This window comes from Apiotrichum porosum, assembly GCF_003942205.1.
Source record: "Apiotrichum porosum strain DSM 27194 chromosome Unknown scaffold_17, whole genome shotgun sequence".
NCBI classification, from domain to species: domain Eukaryota; kingdom Fungi; phylum Basidiomycota; class Tremellomycetes; order Trichosporonales; family Trichosporonaceae; genus Apiotrichum; species Apiotrichum porosum.
Genome location: NW_021167124.1, coordinates 14,391 through 30,592, shown reverse-complemented (window position 1 = coordinate 30,592; position 16,202 = coordinate 14,391). Strand labels below are relative to the sequence as shown.

Below are 16,202 nucleotides of genomic sequence, written 5' to 3'. Positions count from 1 at the left end.
GGTCTAGGCAAACGCCTGCTTGGCGTCCTCCGTTGCCGCGTCCAATGGGGTGCCCTTGGAGAAGGCCTTGGAGCACTGGGCCATGGTGACGGATGCGCGCGAGATGGGGTCGGTGCGGTAAAAGTCGGCAATGGGCTTGCGGAGGACGTCGCTCGACGCGGCGGAAGCCTGGGCCGAAGCGAGCGACTCGAGACCGGCGCGGAGCACCTCGGTCGAGGGGACCTCGCGCTCGTCAAAGCGGACGAGGGTGGGCGAAACGTCCCACATGCGGTCGCGGAGAGCGAGCTGGTCGTCGTAGGGCAGGGGCTGGCCAACGACCTCGGACAGGGCACGGATGATCTTCCAGTCCTCACGGGCAGCGCCAGGAGGAGGGACGGCGGTACGGCCCTGCTGCGAGCGACCCTCAGTGTTCACCCAGGTGGTGGCCTTTTCAGTGTAGGCGGCACCGGGGAGGCAGACGTCGGCGTACTGGGCACCCACGTCACCGTGGTGGCCCTGGTAGACGACGAACGCGTTCTCGGGGATGGTCGTGGGGTCAATGTCGTCGGCGTTGAGGAGGTAGACAAACTTGGGAGTCGTCTTGGACGACGACGCCGAAGGGGTGAAGCCAACGTCGAGAGCGGCAGTGCGCGAAGCGGCGCGCTGGAGGACCGAGAAGCCGTTCCACTCGGGGGTCACAAACTTGTCAGAGTTGGCAAGGACGTGCTCCGAGGCGGCCTTGAGGACGGCGGCACCGTCCTTGCCCTCAACGACAGACGAGCCGATCACAACGAGGGGCTTCTTGGCGTCCTTCCAGAGCTTGGCAAACGCAGAGTCGGTCTTGCCAGACAGGAACTTGACGGCGTCGGCGGCCGACTTGCCGAGCGACTCGTACTGGAAGGTCGAGTCAAAGTCCTCGCCGACAACGGCAAAGTTGGCACCGAGCTTGAGCCACGACTTGCGGAAGCGGGTGTTGATAATGGCGGCCTCGTGGCGGGGGTTGGTGCCGATCAGGAGAACGGCGTCAGCCTCCTCAACGTTGGCGATACCAGTGTTGAAGAGGTAGTTGGAACGAATGTCAGCACCGGTGGCAGCAGCGTTGTCCGAGGTGGTGTTCTCCGAGCCGAGACGGTTGACGAGGTCCTTGAGAGCGACAATCGACTCGGTGTCGGCAAGGGCACCGGCAACAGCCTTGATCTCGTCACCCTTGGCACCCGACTTCTCGAGGCCGTGGCGGATGGTCTCGAGGGCGTGCTCCCAGGTGGCAGCGACGAAGCGGTCACCCTCACGGACAAGAGGGGTGGTGAGACGCTGGTAGCGGAGACCGTCGTAGGCGTAACGGGTCTTGTCGTTGATCCACTCCTCGTTGACGTCGTCGTTCAGCTTGGGCTGGATGCGCATGACCTGGACACCACGCGAGTCGACACGAATGTTCGAGCCCACGGCGTCGAGGACGTCGACACTCTCAGTCTTCTTGAGCTCCCAAGGACGGGCCTGGAACTGGTAGGGCTTTGAGGTGAGGGCACCGACGGGGCAGAGGTCGATAATGTTACCCGACATCTCCGAGTTGAGAGTCTTCTCAACGTACATGCCAATCTGGAGGTCGTTGCCACGGCCCGAGGTACCGAGGTCCTCGACACCGGCAACGTCGTTGGCGAAACGGACACAACGCGTGCACTGAATGCAGCGGTTCATCGAAGTCTTGACAATGGGGCCAAACTCCTTGTTCTCAGTGGCACGCTTGCCAGCAATCTCGTGGAACCTTGACCTGTCGGAACCGTAGCGCATCGACTGGTCCTGGAGGTCACACTCGCCACCCTGGTCACAGATGGGGCAGTCGAGAGGGTGGTTGGAAAGGAGGAACTCCATGACACCCTCGCGAGCCTTGTGGATCCTGGGGGTGTTGGTGAAGACCTTGGAGCCGGGCATGGCGGGCATGGCACACGAAGCAATGGGCTTTGGTGCGCGCTCGACCTCGACGAGACACATGCGGCAGTTACCGGCAATGGCTAGCCTGTCATGGTAACAGCTGAGAGGACTAGTCAGCTGGGTGTGGCGGGCACTCGTCGTTCACTTCAAACTCACAAACGGGGGACGGTGGCACCGCTAGAGCAAGGTCAGCATCTTGTTTCTCGGGGATTCAACAGCAATAGACACGTACGCTGCCTCCTGTAGATGGTGTCAGCTATGTTTCACACTGCGAGCAACTGAAATGAAACTCACACAAGCCTGGATAAGCGCGGTACCTATACGAGTAGGTGTGGTCAGTGCTCCGGAAACCTCTAATCTCCGTCCCTCGTCCATTTTGCTACTTACCAGCGGGGACGGTGACCTCCTTGCCATCGACAGTGAGGGTGATGTCCGCGCGAGCCACACGGGACGACGAGAAGAGGCGCGAGCCTGCGCAGGGGTGTCAGCATTGGGTGTGTGTTTGGATATGGTGATGGTGCATGTCGAAATCGCGAATCCGCATGCCGCTCGGAAGGGACAGCGACAATTGTCCTCTCTCCGGTGGGCGAGCAGTCGACGACGACGGGATGGGGGGAGGGGGTGGACGCGTACCAGGGGCGGGGATCTGGCGTGCGAGCGAGCGGGAAGCCGCGAGCCGACGGAGCATGGCTGTGGAGTGGTGTTGACTGTGGTGTCGTTTGTGAAGAGCGACGTGGTGAGCTCAGCGGTCAGCCCAGCAGCCAGGACGGAGGGAGCAGGAGGGGCTGGCTGCACACCCACCGTCGCCCACACCCACAGGCCCAGTGAGCCAACCCGCGACCGCCCGTTGCGCACATAACTCCGCGTGTGGCACTTGCACCATAATCCAATGAGGGCGAGCCCGTTATGCATCGACAAGCCAGGCGCACCGACGGGTCTTATGCATGCAACCATGCAGCACCATGCACCCAACAGCAACAACTGAACAGGATCTATTGACACAGTGCATGCGGTCTGCCAGGGATACAGTTTCTAATACAGTGCTCTTCTGATTCTACTCATTCTCTCTCTCGCTCTTTCTCTCTACAGCAGCGCAGAGTCCTTGAGGTTGGCAAGCATCACCTCAATGTCAAGCGTGCGAGGCCGCTCGCTCTCCTTGAGGCGCAGACGCAGGCCCCGGAGGCTGCTGCACGAGTCCGAGTCGCCGTCCACCACGTCCTCGCACAGGCTCTTGGGGAAGCGCGGGTCATAGCTTGCGTCCGAGCGAGCAAACGACTCGGTCGAGTACCGGCTGGCGAGGCTTTCAGTCGCCGCGGCGCAAGCTGCCGGCTCCTTGTCCTCGAGACCGAGCTTGCGGGCCGCGGCGCGCGGGATGGCGGTCGGGTCGGTGAACGCCGCAGCGCTGGGCTGCACCTCGAACACGCCGGTGATGGGGGAGCGCTGCTCGGGGGACGCGGGAGGAGTGACGATCACGCCCTCGTGGCCAAACAGGGCTGCGCGGCGGTTCTGGCGCGCGTTGGGGGAGGAGACGCGGCGAGGAGGAGCGTCGTCGCTGTCATCGTTGGACGGGAGAAAAGTCGGGGTGGCAGGGGTGGCGGGAATGCTGGGCAGCGGGGTGGTCGGGGCTGTGATGAACTGGGGTGCCACGACCATGCGGCGGATGGGGTACAGGCTGCGGACCTCCTCGGGCGGCATGATGCAGTTGTCGCGAGGCTCAGGTGGGCTGATGACGACCTCGACCAGCTCGCCAACCTCAACCTCGTTCTCCTCTGGCAAGGTCGTCTGGGCCACGGACATGGACTCTCCCGAAGCCTCGGCAGACAGGCGGCGGTGAGTCGCGAGGTTCCACTTGGACAGCTGCACAGGGAGGCCCAGCTGGCGGCAGGCCAGGTGGTGCTCCCAGTCGGCAAACATGTCTGTGCCGTTGGGGGCAAGCTCGTAGCCCATCTTCTCCTCTGAGCAGTAGAACGCCGTGTCGGAAGTGGGCACGTGGCGCAACTTCATCAGGCGAGGCGTCGCGTACATGGCAGCGACGTTGACGCGGACGGCTGTGCGGAAGACGTGGTCTGGCGCCACGTACTGGAGGCGGCGGGTGTTGTAAAAGTTGGTCATGGTGGTGCTGTTGTTTGCTGTTGCTGCTGCTGTGAGTGATACTGGTAGACCTCCATGTTACCCGTCCTATATGCCAATGCAGCCGCTGTCAACACTCCATCACGATGGGTTGCTTTCACTAGTTACTCGATGGGACGTTGAAGGCAGCCTGGCCAATCACACTGACAGCGGAGTCTTTCTGTGGTGGTTGTATGGACTGAAACGCCTTCAAGCTCTTGTCCGCCCCCTGTTGACGGCCTGTTGACGGCTTGTACCCCTTCCCACCATTGGAGGGCACTGTGGTGATGGGGTCTGATGGGTGGGTGATGGCAAGACCGGAAGACCATTGTTCCTGGTGCGTTTTTGTTGTCTACAAGGAAATCCGCCACGCTCGACGATCAACGCCAATCATTCGCGCGTCGCCCAATCCTCCGTGCTTCGCGCTACTAACAATCTTTCAATCTTAAAGATCACCAAGTGAAGCCCCTCACGGGCTCCTGTAGATGCATTATGGGGGATATGAGATGACTACTGACCGCCCTTCTCCTGCCACGCCTTGAAGTCTGCGTGGAGCCTCTCCTGGAGCTTGCGCTCCTTTTGGAACTTCTTGGTCGCGCTCTTGCTGACCTCGGCGCCCTCGCCGTCGTGGGTGGGGAAGCCCTGCTCGTCCCACTTCGAATAGGTGCCCTCGGCGACCTGTGGGGGGCGGAAGAGGTCCTCGGGCGCCACGCGGCCCTTTTCGAGCTGGGCAATACGCTTGGCCTCGGCAGCAGCCGCAGAGGCAGCCTTCTTGGCAGCCTTGTCGGCGGCAGCAGCGGCCTTTTCGTCGCGCTGCCTGATGAGGACGGCGGGGTCCACAATCTTGTACAGTGCCGAGCCGTTGGCACCCTGGCCATCGTCGAGCTGGATACCGAGGTTGACCAGGTCGTTGTCACGGAAACGGTCGCAGAGAGCGAGAATCTCCTTGTTGGCAGCACCGTCAATGGCGAGCTTGCGGACGTCGTCACGGAACGACGAGAGAGCACGGATGTACTTGTCAAGCTTGGCCTCAAAGTCACCCGAGTCGTTCGAGTCGCCCTCCTTGCCCCACCCAACGGCGGTCGCGTCCGCGACAGCGTTGCCCTCGGCCAGACCAAACATCCTGAGCATGCGGGTCACCCACTGGGCAATGACCTTGACAGGCTCAATGTTGTACTCGCCAGCACGGCCCGAAAAGTAGACGTTGGCCTTGCCCACAATGTCGAGGAGGACAGTGAGGGCCTGCGACGTGTTGAACGAGTCGCAGAGAGCGACACGGAAGTCGTACTGGGCCTTGTGGAGGTCCTCAAGGAGAGCCTTCTCCTGCTCGTCAAAGTGGTGCTTGCCGTCAGTGTTGGGTCCACGGGCAGCAGCCTCGTTGATGCGGGCCTTGACGTTGGCGAAGAACTTGTCGAGGGTCTCCTCCTTGGTCTTGACGTCGGCAACGAGGTCCTTGCGGAAGTCGAGCTTGGCATTCCACTGCTGGAGCATAAAGGCCATGCGCAGCTGGCGGGCCGAGTAGTCTCTCAACGCGTCCTGAGGAGGTTAGGTTTTTCTCTCGGTTCAACAAAAGCAACACCCACGTCGATGGAAATAAAGTTCTTCAACGACTTGCTCATCTTGAGACCCTCAATGTGGAGGTGGCCAGTGTGGATAAAGTAGTTGACCCACTGCTTGCAGCCGTGGTATGCCTCGGACTGGGCGAGCTCGTTGTCGTGGTGGGGGAACATGAGGTCGACACCACCCGAGTGAATGTCCATGTTCTGGCCAAGGATAGCCGACGCCATGACCGAGCACTCAATGTGCCATCCGGGGCGGCCCTCACCCCAGGGAGAGGGCCAAGCAGGCTCTCCGGGCTTGCTGCGAGCCTTCCAGAGGGCAAAGTCCGAGGCCTGGCGCTTGCCCTTGTTGGCAGTGAGGGCGCCCTCACCCTCGTCGATGAGCTTCCTGTTGCCCTTCGAGTTGGGCTGGAGCTTGGCGTACTCGTGGGTGAAGCCGTCGGCCTTGGCACCCTCAAACTTGGCGACGTCAAACCACACCGAGCCGTCGGCCTCGTAGGCAAAGCCATTGTCGATAATCTTCTCGACAAACGAGACAATCTCGGGGACGTACTCGGACACGCGAGTGATGGTGTCGGGAGGGAGGACGCGGAGGCGGTCCATGTCCTCGAAGAAACGGTTCTCCCAGTAGGCAGCGAGATCACGCGAGACGGCACGGGGGTCGGCGATGGTGTCGCCAAGCGTGGTGCCGAGGTAGGGGCCAAGGACGTCGGCAGTGCTGTCAACAAGCTCCTTGACACCCTGGGTGTTGCCGGACGCGAGGCTCTTCTCGGCATCAAGAATAGCCTGGCGGGCCTTGGACAGCGAGGTGATGTAGAGACCAAACTTCTCCTCCTTTTCACGGCCAGCACGAGCAAACTCGGCATCAGACGCATCCTTGGCAGCAATGGCGGCAAACTGCTCGAGCGCGTCGTCGCTGCCCGACTCGACCGGCGAGGGGAGCGACTTGACGAGCTTGGGCAGGAACTCGGCATAGGCCTTGCGGGCGGTCTGGATGAGCTCGGCAGTGAGGGCGGGGTTCTTCTCAACAGTCTCCTTCAGGAGGTAGCCCTCACGGGCACGCATGATGATCTTGTCATCAATGTCCGTCACGTTCATCACATAGTTGACGTCGTAGCCAAAGTAGTCGCGGAGAATGCGGCGAACAATGTCCTGGGTGAGGTAGTTGCTGTAGAGGTTAGTTTCTGACTACGAGCCACCTCACTCACCGAGCATGACCTATATGGGACGCGTCATAGACGGTAGGGCCACAGTTGTACCAGTCGACTTGACGGCCCTTGGTGGGGACAAAGACGTCCTTGGAGCGGGTGAGCGAGTTGTAGACGCGGAGCACGGGGTCCTCGACCTGCTTGTTAGGCTGGTACCACTCGGGCATGTTCGAGCCAGAAGCAGCGGCGGACATTGTGAATGCTCGAACGTGGAGGCGCGGGGATGGCGGAGGCAAGGAGTGAGCGAGACGGATAGTCTGACGCCGCAAGGTTGGTGAGAGGAGGCGGGAGAGTGGGGAGGATGGGGAGACGAGTCGATGCCTTAAGGCCATACAGGTGGCCAAGGTCCGAGGGAGGTGGGTGCGTGCGTTGGGTTGTGAGGGGTTGAGAAGAAACAATCAAGACAGCTTGCTCCTCTTTCTTTGTCGACTCGCAAAAGCACGTCAGTGGTCTCTGGAAACGACTTTGGTCGACGGGCCTCCAGGCACCTTTCCAGGTGCCGATACACAGCGATCTTTGCTTTGGATTACGCCTAATCCTAATAGGCCTGCGTAACATTATCTTTGGATGCCTATTGCCGCTCATTTGAGTTTGCAGCTTGCCGGCGTGGACCGGCCAGTCGGTGCCATGATGCGGACCGTGTTTGGGCCCGCCACGTCGCGTGTGGAGAACGGACGCAACGGTCTCGTGGTCGATCCAGGCGCTGCGCTTCTCGCCGTCGTGGACATTACAACGCCGACCGACACAACCTGTGCTTCTTCCTCCCCCAGACACGAACCTTTGACGAACGCCCAAGCAGCCAACAAAACACGCGCCGAGCGCGGACGACACCTGCCACACGACTTCACCTGGGCCAGAGGTCCTCTGCTTCTTTCTCTCCCAACCTACCCCGCTCTCCTCGCTACCACAATGGCGCTCCGTCCCACCTCCATCCTCTTTGCGCTCTCGCTCGTGTTCACCTTCCTGTGGCAGGCACCGCTGACCGCGGCCGTCAAGTTTGACCTCCACGTCTCCCCAGAGCCTTGTACGTCTCCATGCTTGTCGCTTTCATCTTCGTCGCCAGCGCGCTGACGCTTTACCCCTCTCACACATGCTCTGCACGCGTCACTCAACTACCACTACACTCCACCACGCACAGACTGGTGAGTGCCTAGTGACAGCAATGACCCCCTCCGTTCTCAAAGCAGTGTTTCTGACACAACCACAGCGTCTGGAACTTCGCCAATGAGCACACCCTCGTGATCGTCACCACCAACGTGCCAATGGTGCCGGGAATGCGCGTCGACGTTGAAATTGTTGACGGTTCGGACCGTGGAAACGTCTACCTTGCCAAGAAGGTGGGTCTCCGCCAGCTTCGGCATGTCTAACCCGCACAGGACCTCAAGGGTGAGACCCGTATGGCAATCACCACCCACGAGTCTGCCGACGTCGGCGTCTGCATGAGGAACGTCCTCATGGACAGTGAGTTAGGCGGTTTACCTCGAACTGACATTGCAGGCAACCCCACCCAGCGCTTCCGCACTGTCGACCTGGACGTCGACATTGGCGCCGACGCCGTTGACTACAAGTGAGCTTTGTGTCCTAGTCCCAAGCTGACATTCAGTGCCATTGCCAACCAGGAGTCTCTTTCGTTGATCGAGGTTGAGATGCGTAAACTCGAGGCTCAGGTCAAGGAGATTGTCGACGAGATGGGCTACCTGCAGCGCCGTGAGATGCGTATGCGTGACACCAACGGTACGTGGCGGCTGAACATACGTGAAATGGCTCCCAGCCGGCGTAGAATGCTTGCGAGCGTCGCGCTGACCCCGCTTGCAGAGAGCACCAACGCCCGCGTCAAGTGGTTTGCCGTCATCATTACCATTGGTATCATTTCCCTGGGCGCCTGGCAGCTCTTCCACCTTCGCTCGTTCTTCAAGCGCAAGTACCTCATTGACTAGGCGTGTTATCGTGCATGATTTATGAACATATACCTGCAGGCAGGTGCACCTCGACTGGGCCCCCCAGTTGACTGACCTAGCAATCCCTCTCTCGATGCACATCTGATACCCCTCACAAGCGCGTCGGTGGTTCTGACTTGTCGTGCGTTGTCGTGTGGCTCACCTTCCCCCAATGTCCAGTCACCTTGCACCTTCCTCGCCTTCCCTCCCACTATAACTGCCTTCCTTGCCTTCCTTCCCCATCTTCGTTTCTCCCACTCACTCATACACCCGCCCGCAATGACGGACGACGCTGCATCCACCACCGCTGATATGCTCAAGGTGTTCAACGACATGCCCCCCTCGTTCTTTGAAGGCGTCTCCCAGGCGCTGAGCAGCCCCGTTTCGAGCTCGAGCAACCCCGAGGACGCGTCTTCCTCCCCTCCTCTGGCGCCTCCCTGCCCCTCCCCCACAACCAACAAGGACATCAACACCGACGCCAGCACGAACCAGCCCAGCCCCGCGCACCCGACTGTCGCCCCGGCCCACGACATGGAGAACCAGGCGCGCGACGAGTTTGACGCGGCTGCCGAGGTATGTGCTGTCGGCTGCGCCGGTCCTAAGCACACAGGTCATCCACTACGACGCGCAGCGCGAGCTGGTCGCCGAATGGGAGGCGCTGCAGGTCGAGACGGCGACGCACGTCCGCGGTGGGTAGCCAACTAACCAGAAGGACCCATGACTGACAAACGCCAGCGTTCAGCGAGCAGGTCCTCTCGGACGCGTGGGTCACTCCTCTGTGGCAGCTCTGACCCACACAGGTTCAAGCTCGTGCACGACTTCAGCCGCGCGATGTACCAGAAGACCGAGGAGACGCGCATCCAACTCGAGGAGACCGTCAAGGCCATTCAGACCGAGGAAGGCAAGCAGGGTGAGTTAAGTGGTCACCAAGAATGCGCCTCAACTCTCCCCCACCTAACGTACCCAGAACGCGCCGTCAAGCGCATGAGGTCGTACCTCCGTCTCAGGGCCGAGGCCCGCGACCAGCTCGCGTCCTCTGACGAGGAGTAGGCAGAAGAGGCGAGACATACCCGGACACTCCTCTCTCAATGATCCTGTAGCTCCATGCATGTACATACTCTCTGTGTACTCCCCTATTCTCCCTCTCTCTGTATCTAACAAACACACCTTTACTCGATCGAAACACCCATCTCCCATCCTGGCTGCATGAGGTAGCCGTTGAGCGGCGCAATAGCAGCCTCGGCCTGTGCGCGCGACGCAAACACTGCCCGGAAGGTGTTTGCGCCGGCGTTGGGCTTGGGGTGGGATGATGGGACAGAGGTAGGGGGAACGAGGGTGGCGCGCGAGAAGCCGGGGTATCTGAGTCTGTCAGCTGCTGCCATGTCGCTTGCGAAGGGATTGGCTCACTGTGAGAAGAGGGCGCCCATAATGTCTTCGTTGCATTCGGCCGGCAAGTTTGAGCAGATGACGTTCACGCTTCCTCCTGCCACTGATTATCAGCTGCTGCGCAACTGTCGCGAGCTCACCATCGTCGTCGTCCTCCATCTCAATCTCCATCTCGTCCTCGTCGTCCTCCTGCTTGACACGCTTGGTAGCGGGTCCAGCCTCCTCGCCGTCGTCCAGCTCGCGCTTGCCGCCTGCCGCGTCGCGCTCCTTCTCGAGCTGCTCGTACTCGCCCTGCGCACGCGACACGACCAAGCGGGCCGCCTCGACAGCCTTGGCATCGCGCGACTGGGTCGGGTCTATCCGCGCCAGGGTAGCGTTCGAGGCCGTCTTCGAGTACGCAATGGTGATTTTGCGGCTGTAAAAGGTCTCGCCGGTCAGACCACGGAGCGCGGCGGTCGCTGCTGCCTGCTCCTCAAACACGACGAATGCCTGTCCGCGGCCGCCATCGTGCTTCTTCGCCACCACGTCAATACTGCGAGTGTGTGAGCAGGACAGTTCTTACTCTCAGAAGTCCGGGCTGGTCAAGATCCAACGCAGGGGTGGACGGCCAAACGCTGCCCATGGGACAAACAAACTACTCACACCCTGCCGAAAGGCGTGAAGAGAGCGTACAGCTGCTGCCTGAGCTCTGGCTTTTTCGTCTTGGTCTCGAGGTTGCCGATGAAGAGGGTGGGCGAGGGAGTAGCAAACGCCATTTCGATGGCTATTTGGGAAGCGGAGAGGAACGAGCCGGATAGGAGGATGCAGCTGGGGTGTGTGCGGACGAAGCAAATAAACGGACGCCGGTTGTGGATGATCTCCCGACTCTGATGGAGAGAGAGAGAGATGTGGTCCTTGTCATTTATTTAACTGATCCTCCCCTTTTACCCGTATACCCCCCCGTAGCGAGATGGTTTCAGGGCCACACGGCGAGCTCAAGGCGCGTCCCCTTACCTTTTTCGCTGCCCCAGAAACGTGTCGCTGGCGGGCAGCGCTGGCAGCGCGTGGGCTGTGCGTCAGAGTGCAGAGAGAGGCAGCGTGTAGCGACAGAGAGAGCCTGGCGAACATTGGATCTGCGTGGCGGGGGTGGGTGTCTCCCCCGGCGGGGCGGGCCATTGTCCTTCTGGTCGTTTCACATCATCCACACACTCTAGCGACGGGCAACCATCCCAACATCCTTGCCATCGCATCTCTCTCTCTCGCCCACCCCCCCACAAAATTACAACACAAAAACAGGCCAGGCTCCTCTGACCAGCTCTCGTCTCATCGCTACCCGTGTAGCGTCCCTCACCACCACCGCCTCCTCCTCACCACCACCTCGCCCACCACTCTCTTTCCGCCCCTCCATCGACCCACCAGTCGCTCCGTCGTCAGCGGACACGTTCCCAAGTGGGAACGCCTTAACGCCAACCCCACGACTTTCCGTCTTTAAACACGCTAGAGGCTCCGCGAGCTCACGATCCCCCCCTCCCTCCCGCCCACCATGCCTGTCGCACTCCCACAAGCACTGCGGCCGTTCTTGACCATGTCGTACCCCATCGACGGGTTTGAGAACGGCTTGCCAGCAACAATGTACGAAAAGGGCTACGACGATGTCCTCTTCGTCGTGACTGCCGCCATCATCCTCACAGTCGCGCGCCACATCGTCATGGAGTACATCCTGTCACCATTTGCACGCGCATACATTCCCCGAGCCAAGTTGAACCACGCGTACGACGACCCAGCAATGCGCAAGCGACACCTGCGCGCCCATGACCGCAAGCACGAACACGCCGCAGCACGATTCGCCGAGCAGGGATGGAGCATGCTCTACTTTGCCATGGCGGAGGCACTCGGACTGGTGTGTGCTTTATATAAAAAAGAACCAAAGCCATTTCGCGCTAACTCGTCCAGGTCATCCTCTACCGCATCCCGAACAGGACTTCTCCCCAGGAGCTGTGGGGTACCTACCCGTACCACCCTCTCCCATGGCTCACAAAGTTCTACTATCTGGGCCAGCTTGGATGGTGGTTCCACCAGGTCTACGTGATCAACATGGAGAAGCGCCGCAAGGACCACTGGCAGATGTGCTTCCACCACTTTGTCTCCATCATCCTGGTCATGATGTCGTACGTTGGCAACTATACCCGTGTCGGCACCCTCATCCACACTTTGATGGACGTCTGCGACATTCTCCTTCCCGTAAGTTGTTGCCATATCTTACGATCCACACGCACGTGCGCCTCCCGGCTGACACCATCCCTCTCTAGCTCGCCAAGCTCCTGCGCTACCTCGAGTTCAAGACAGCCTGTGACGCGACGTTTGTCCTCTTCCTCCTCTCGTGGCTCGGCACACGCCAGATCGCCTTCGCCTGCCTGGTGTACCAGACCGGCGTCAGCGGACCGCCCGTGTACATCCGGTACGAGTGGAACCACCAGACCGGCCACTACTTCAACCCGTTCATGTACTGGACGTTCACCATCCTCCTGTCGATCCTCCTCGTCCTGTGCTCTCTGTGGTTCTGGATGGCCCTCCGTGTGGCCATCCGAGTGGTCCGCGGCGAGGGTGCCGAGGACTCGCGCTCCGACAGCGAGGACATGGCAGAAGAGTCCGAGGCCGAGGCCGAGAACGTCCACGACGAGGAGACCGAGCTCGTCGACGACAGCGAGGACACTGAGGACTCGGACGACGTGACCAACAAGAACGAGTACCGGACGACAAAGACAAACGGTGTCGCCAACGCGACAACGTCGGCAGTGCACACCACAGCCATTAACGGACACGCCCAGGGCCTCAAGCGCCGCACCTAGCGCGAGTGTCCCGCTTTGTAGGAGATGGAGATTGGAGATGGCGAGATGGGAGACGGGAGATTCCGGGCGATGAGAGAGGGCGAGTAGATGCGTACGACCGAGACGAGTAGACGATATCTCCCCAGAGATGTAGACCCCCCATTACAGACAGCAGTACAGACAGTGGACAAAGAGCAGGCGAACCCTGGTACTTTACCCTACGGCCCGGAAAGTTCATGACATGTACCTGATGCCGTCCAGCGCCGTGGCGTTCAGTCGGGTCTCGGGGGCGGGGCATACGAGTGCTCGTTCAGTCGCGATAGCAAAAACCTAGACCGGGCAGGCCGGCAGCTGTCTGTGCACGTACAGAGAGAGGTACAGAGGACGCAGGACGCAGGACGTGAGGTGGACGCGCGCCCAACCCCCGCATTCCGTACGCGCCGGCACACGTAGGCCGAGATGAGCAGACCGTGAGACGTGCAGAAAACAGGTCCATGCCGACGCGTGCCGGGCCTGGAGAGTGTACAGATTTGTCTCCACGGTCTGACATCACTCAAAAGGTAGTACCGAGGCTACTACTAACGGTCGCCAGAGTCCCAGGAATGCACCTCTGCTGACCTCACCCCCCCTCGCTCTTCGTCTTAAGCGTTGAGCTTGCTGCCCGCCTTGATGAGGGTCATGATCCAGCACGCTGTTCTCCTGTCAGCCGCACTCGGAAGGAGGAGGGGCCCGACTTACCGTTACCGGCCCACCACGCGAGCGAGCGGACGAGCGAGGCGCGCTGGGTCGTCGCCTTGATGTACATGTGCACGAACACGAAGCGGCTGAGGACGTACGCGAGCACCATCTTGTTCATGTACGCCGCGTCCAGGCCGGCGGAGTTGCCCGCGACCTGGGACGTCAGCTGTGTGTGCTTGGAATGACAGCTGGGGTCTGTCCGCTGTCGTGGCATCTCATGTGCCACACCCCCTATTTACTCACCACAGCAGCCACGAGCATGGGCAGGCCCTCGAGACAGTTCTGGTGTGCTGCCAGGCGGCGCTTGAGCTTTTCGATCGTCGCGGGCTTGAGCTTGCCGCTGGCCTCAATCTTGGCCAGCAGCTCGCGCGGCTGCGCATTGTCCCGGAACCCAAGCTGGAGCATTGCGCCGCGCGGGGAGGCGGCGATGCTCTGGCCCCAGGCGACGATGAGGAGCGGGTACGAGGCGTTGTAGCCTGGGTTGGAGATGAGGTTGGTGCTGGGATGTTAGCTGGTGCGTCTTCCCTCGCGGTCGGTGTCTTCCTTCCGGTGTCTTCCTTCCTGACCCTTCTTCCTCCTTTCCTCCTTCCACCTTGCTCGAAACTCACAGCGAGAAGGCGACCATGTTGCGACGTGTGGACCGACAGTACGTGGAAGAAAGGGGACAAGTGGTGATGGGTGTCGCGGCTATTTTATGTTTCTTGTCCAGTGCCGGCGATGGCCGCGGGCCGCACATACGGTATGTGCGTTGCACTAGTCCGGTGCCAAGCCTTAAGCGAACGATGGCCATCGGCCTCATCTCGACGGCCTGAGCGCTTCAAGTCACCGCTGACGGGGTGTGCTGACCGTTCCCGACAACAGACAGACCCCGAGGTTTAGCCTGGCCCCTGTATGACTCTGGGTGCACAAGGATGGGTGCGTAGCATGACGGGGACGGTGCGAGCGCCAACCCAAATAAAAGAGAACCCACCCTTATTGTTTCGTGGTTATCTCCTTGTCACTGTGGCTAGCCTCGACGTCACCTGCGGCGGCGGGGTAGCCTGCAAGCAGCCTGCGATTCGTACTCTCCCCCATGGGACATGTGTAACTGTGCACGATGGGTGAGAGTAGAGTTCGAAGAGTTCATTTATGACAGAGTGGATCGACGTCACTCGACGGCCATTTTGGTTGCCGGGATGGACCGGGGGCCCAGTTGCGGATGTTCCTGAGGGAAGCCACCACAAACCACGCGCAACATCCCACCACCACGTTTGCTCTTTCTTTGTCTGTCCACTGTCCGTCTTTACAAGTCAAGTGGGGGCCACTACCACATTCCCTTCTCCTCGCCACACTCCCAAACATGTCGTCACAGACTGCCCCAGCCCCCGTCGCATCGGACACGCGCCAGCGCACGGCGCCGGCTCAGAAGCAGCCCCAGCCTGTCCGCTGGAACCGCCTCGTCTTCCACTCGCTCGCCTCGGCGTACATGCTCGCATCGTACTTTAGCCTGGGCAAGGCCATGGCCAATGTCCCCGTGACAAAGGAGATGGTGAGTTTAACCACACAAGGTATGAACTGACAACCCAGTACGGCGGCGACTTGAGGTTCCTTACCATCATCGCGTAAGTGGTGTCGCGATGAACACGCTCCGTCGTCACGCGCTCGTTGATCAATATCTGACAGACCACAGGTTCATCGTGACCACTGCCACCATGGTGCTGTCGGCGCTCAGGGACCTCGCGCCAGATGAGATGCGTGAGCACTACTCGTTCTCAGAAGCCTTGCCTCTCGTACGCGTGCCTGCTGACAGTCTCCTCACAGTCATCTACGTCCTGAAGCGTATGTTCGCCCTCATCGCGCTCCCTATTGAGATTACCGTGTCTGCCATCTACGTGCGTTAGCTAGGATAATAGAGGTAGGCAGCAGCTAACCGCCTGCAGTGGCCGCTCGTCATCTGCGCCCCGCATCTCATGCTCCCACCCAAGGCCGTGGAGGGTGCCGCGACTAATGCCCTTGGCATGGACCCCTCCGCTGCCCTTCTTTGGATCCCTCTCTGGATCGACCTTGGACTTCACTTCGTCCCCGCCGTGACGCTCATTATCGGTAGGTGGCGATTTCAAGCGGCGGCCGTGTGGCGCCAACTTCTTGCGAGGAATTCCGTCTGTCTCGTGGGCAATGACTCACTATTACAGATTTCTTCTACCTCGAGGTCAAGTACGTCCCTCCTACGTCGACCCGCATTGTCATGATCCTCGGCCTCTTCTGTGGCATTGGCTACGCCGCCTGGGTCGAGTACACTGTACGTTGTTCTCAAGGGCCTGCGAGCACATCCCGCATCGTCGCTGACCATGGGCTTTCAGGCGATGATCAACGGCGTCTTCCCTTACCCTTTCCTGGACTTGATGGAGCCCGAGGAGCGTCTCTACACGTACATGGGAGGCGCTACCTTTGCAGTTGTGGTCTTCTGGATCCTCAACGCCCTTCACAAGTAGGCCTTAGCAAACAGGTCTAGGCTGCCATGATGCTATTCCATGGCTTGTCTGCGGTGGACACAGTGGGGTACGAGAAACA

At 60.4% G+C, this 16,202-nt stretch overlaps 9 protein-coding genes across 9 annotated transcripts; 4 read left to right on the top strand and 5 right to left on the bottom strand.

Moving 5' to 3' along the window:
* Positions 1 to 3: 3 nt before the first annotated feature.
* On the bottom strand, positions 4 to 2,596 carry EHS24_003492 (uncharacterized protein; the record flags this gene model as incomplete). Its single annotated transcript, XM_028619165.1, has 6 exons — positions 4 to 2,008; positions 2,065 to 2,085; positions 2,141 to 2,148; positions 2,203 to 2,225; positions 2,296 to 2,379; positions 2,542 to 2,596. 6 exons carry the CDS (start codon positions 2,594 to 2,596, stop codon positions 4 to 6), a joined length of 2,196 nt encoding a protein of 731 aa, XP_028472339.1.
* A 395-nt stretch (positions 2,597 to 2,991) lies between these two features.
* Positions 2,992 to 3,933, bottom strand: EHS24_003491 (uncharacterized protein; the record flags this gene model as incomplete). Its single annotated transcript, XM_028619164.1, has 1 exon — positions 2,992 to 3,933. One exon carries the CDS (start codon positions 3,931 to 3,933, stop codon positions 2,992 to 2,994), a length of 942 nt encoding a protein of 313 aa, XP_028472338.1.
* A 594-nt stretch (positions 3,934 to 4,527) lies between these two features.
* EHS24_003490 (uncharacterized protein) lies at positions 4,528 to 6,978 on the bottom strand (the record flags this gene model as incomplete). The annotated part of the gene is made up of 3 exons (XM_028619163.1): positions 4,528 to 5,553; positions 5,601 to 6,744; positions 6,785 to 6,978. The coding sequence occupies 3 exons, from the start codon at positions 6,976 to 6,978 to the stop codon at positions 4,528 to 4,530; spliced, it is 2,364 nt and encodes a 787-aa protein (XP_028472337.1).
* Positions 6,979 to 7,351: 373 nt separating this feature from the next.
* ERV25 (vesicle coat component) lies at positions 7,352 to 8,721 on the top strand (the record flags this gene model as incomplete). The annotated part of the gene is made up of 6 exons (XM_028619162.1): positions 7,352 to 7,808; positions 7,923 to 7,926; positions 7,992 to 8,121; positions 8,161 to 8,249; positions 8,370 to 8,518; positions 8,600 to 8,721. 6 exons carry the CDS (start codon positions 7,352 to 7,354, stop codon positions 8,719 to 8,721), a joined length of 951 nt encoding a protein of 316 aa, XP_028472336.1.
* Positions 8,722 to 9,000: 279 nt separating this feature from the next.
* Positions 9,001 to 9,771, top strand: EHS24_003488 (uncharacterized protein; the record flags this gene model as incomplete). Its single annotated transcript, XM_028619161.1, has 5 exons — positions 9,001 to 9,294; positions 9,332 to 9,410; positions 9,457 to 9,484; positions 9,522 to 9,631; positions 9,689 to 9,771. The coding sequence occupies 5 exons, from the start codon at positions 9,001 to 9,003 to the stop codon at positions 9,769 to 9,771; spliced, it is 594 nt and encodes a 197-aa protein (XP_028472335.1).
* A 119-nt stretch (positions 9,772 to 9,890) lies between these two features.
* EHS24_003487 (uncharacterized protein) lies at positions 9,891 to 10,862 on the bottom strand (the record flags this gene model as incomplete). The annotated part of the gene is made up of 4 exons (XM_028619160.1): positions 9,891 to 10,080; positions 10,129 to 10,204; positions 10,248 to 10,639; positions 10,750 to 10,862. The coding sequence occupies 4 exons, from the start codon at positions 10,860 to 10,862 to the stop codon at positions 9,891 to 9,893; spliced, it is 771 nt and encodes a 256-aa protein (XP_028472334.1).
* A 767-nt stretch (positions 10,863 to 11,629) lies between these two features.
* LAG1 (sphingosine N-acyltransferase lag1) lies at positions 11,630 to 12,935 on the top strand (the record flags this gene model as incomplete). Its single annotated transcript, XM_028619159.1, has 3 exons — positions 11,630 to 11,986; positions 12,040 to 12,327; positions 12,396 to 12,935. 3 exons carry the CDS (start codon positions 11,630 to 11,632, stop codon positions 12,933 to 12,935), a joined length of 1,185 nt encoding a protein of 394 aa, XP_028472333.1.
* Positions 12,936 to 13,555: 620 nt separating this feature from the next.
* EHS24_003485 (uncharacterized protein) lies at positions 13,556 to 14,277 on the bottom strand (the record flags this gene model as incomplete). Its single annotated transcript, XM_028619158.1, has 4 exons — positions 13,556 to 13,605; positions 13,653 to 13,806; positions 13,896 to 14,151; positions 14,261 to 14,277. The coding sequence occupies 4 exons, from the start codon at positions 14,275 to 14,277 to the stop codon at positions 13,556 to 13,558; spliced, it is 477 nt and encodes a 158-aa protein (XP_028472332.1).
* Positions 14,278 to 14,991: 714 nt separating this feature from the next.
* Positions 14,992 to 16,123, top strand: EHS24_003484 (uncharacterized protein; the record flags this gene model as incomplete). The annotated part of the gene is made up of 7 exons (XM_028619157.1): positions 14,992 to 15,180; positions 15,219 to 15,253; positions 15,322 to 15,386; positions 15,453 to 15,523; positions 15,572 to 15,734; positions 15,824 to 15,930; positions 15,992 to 16,123. 7 exons carry the CDS (start codon positions 14,992 to 14,994, stop codon positions 16,121 to 16,123), a joined length of 762 nt encoding a protein of 253 aa, XP_028472331.1.
* Between the last annotated feature and the right edge of the window lie 79 nt (positions 16,124 to 16,202).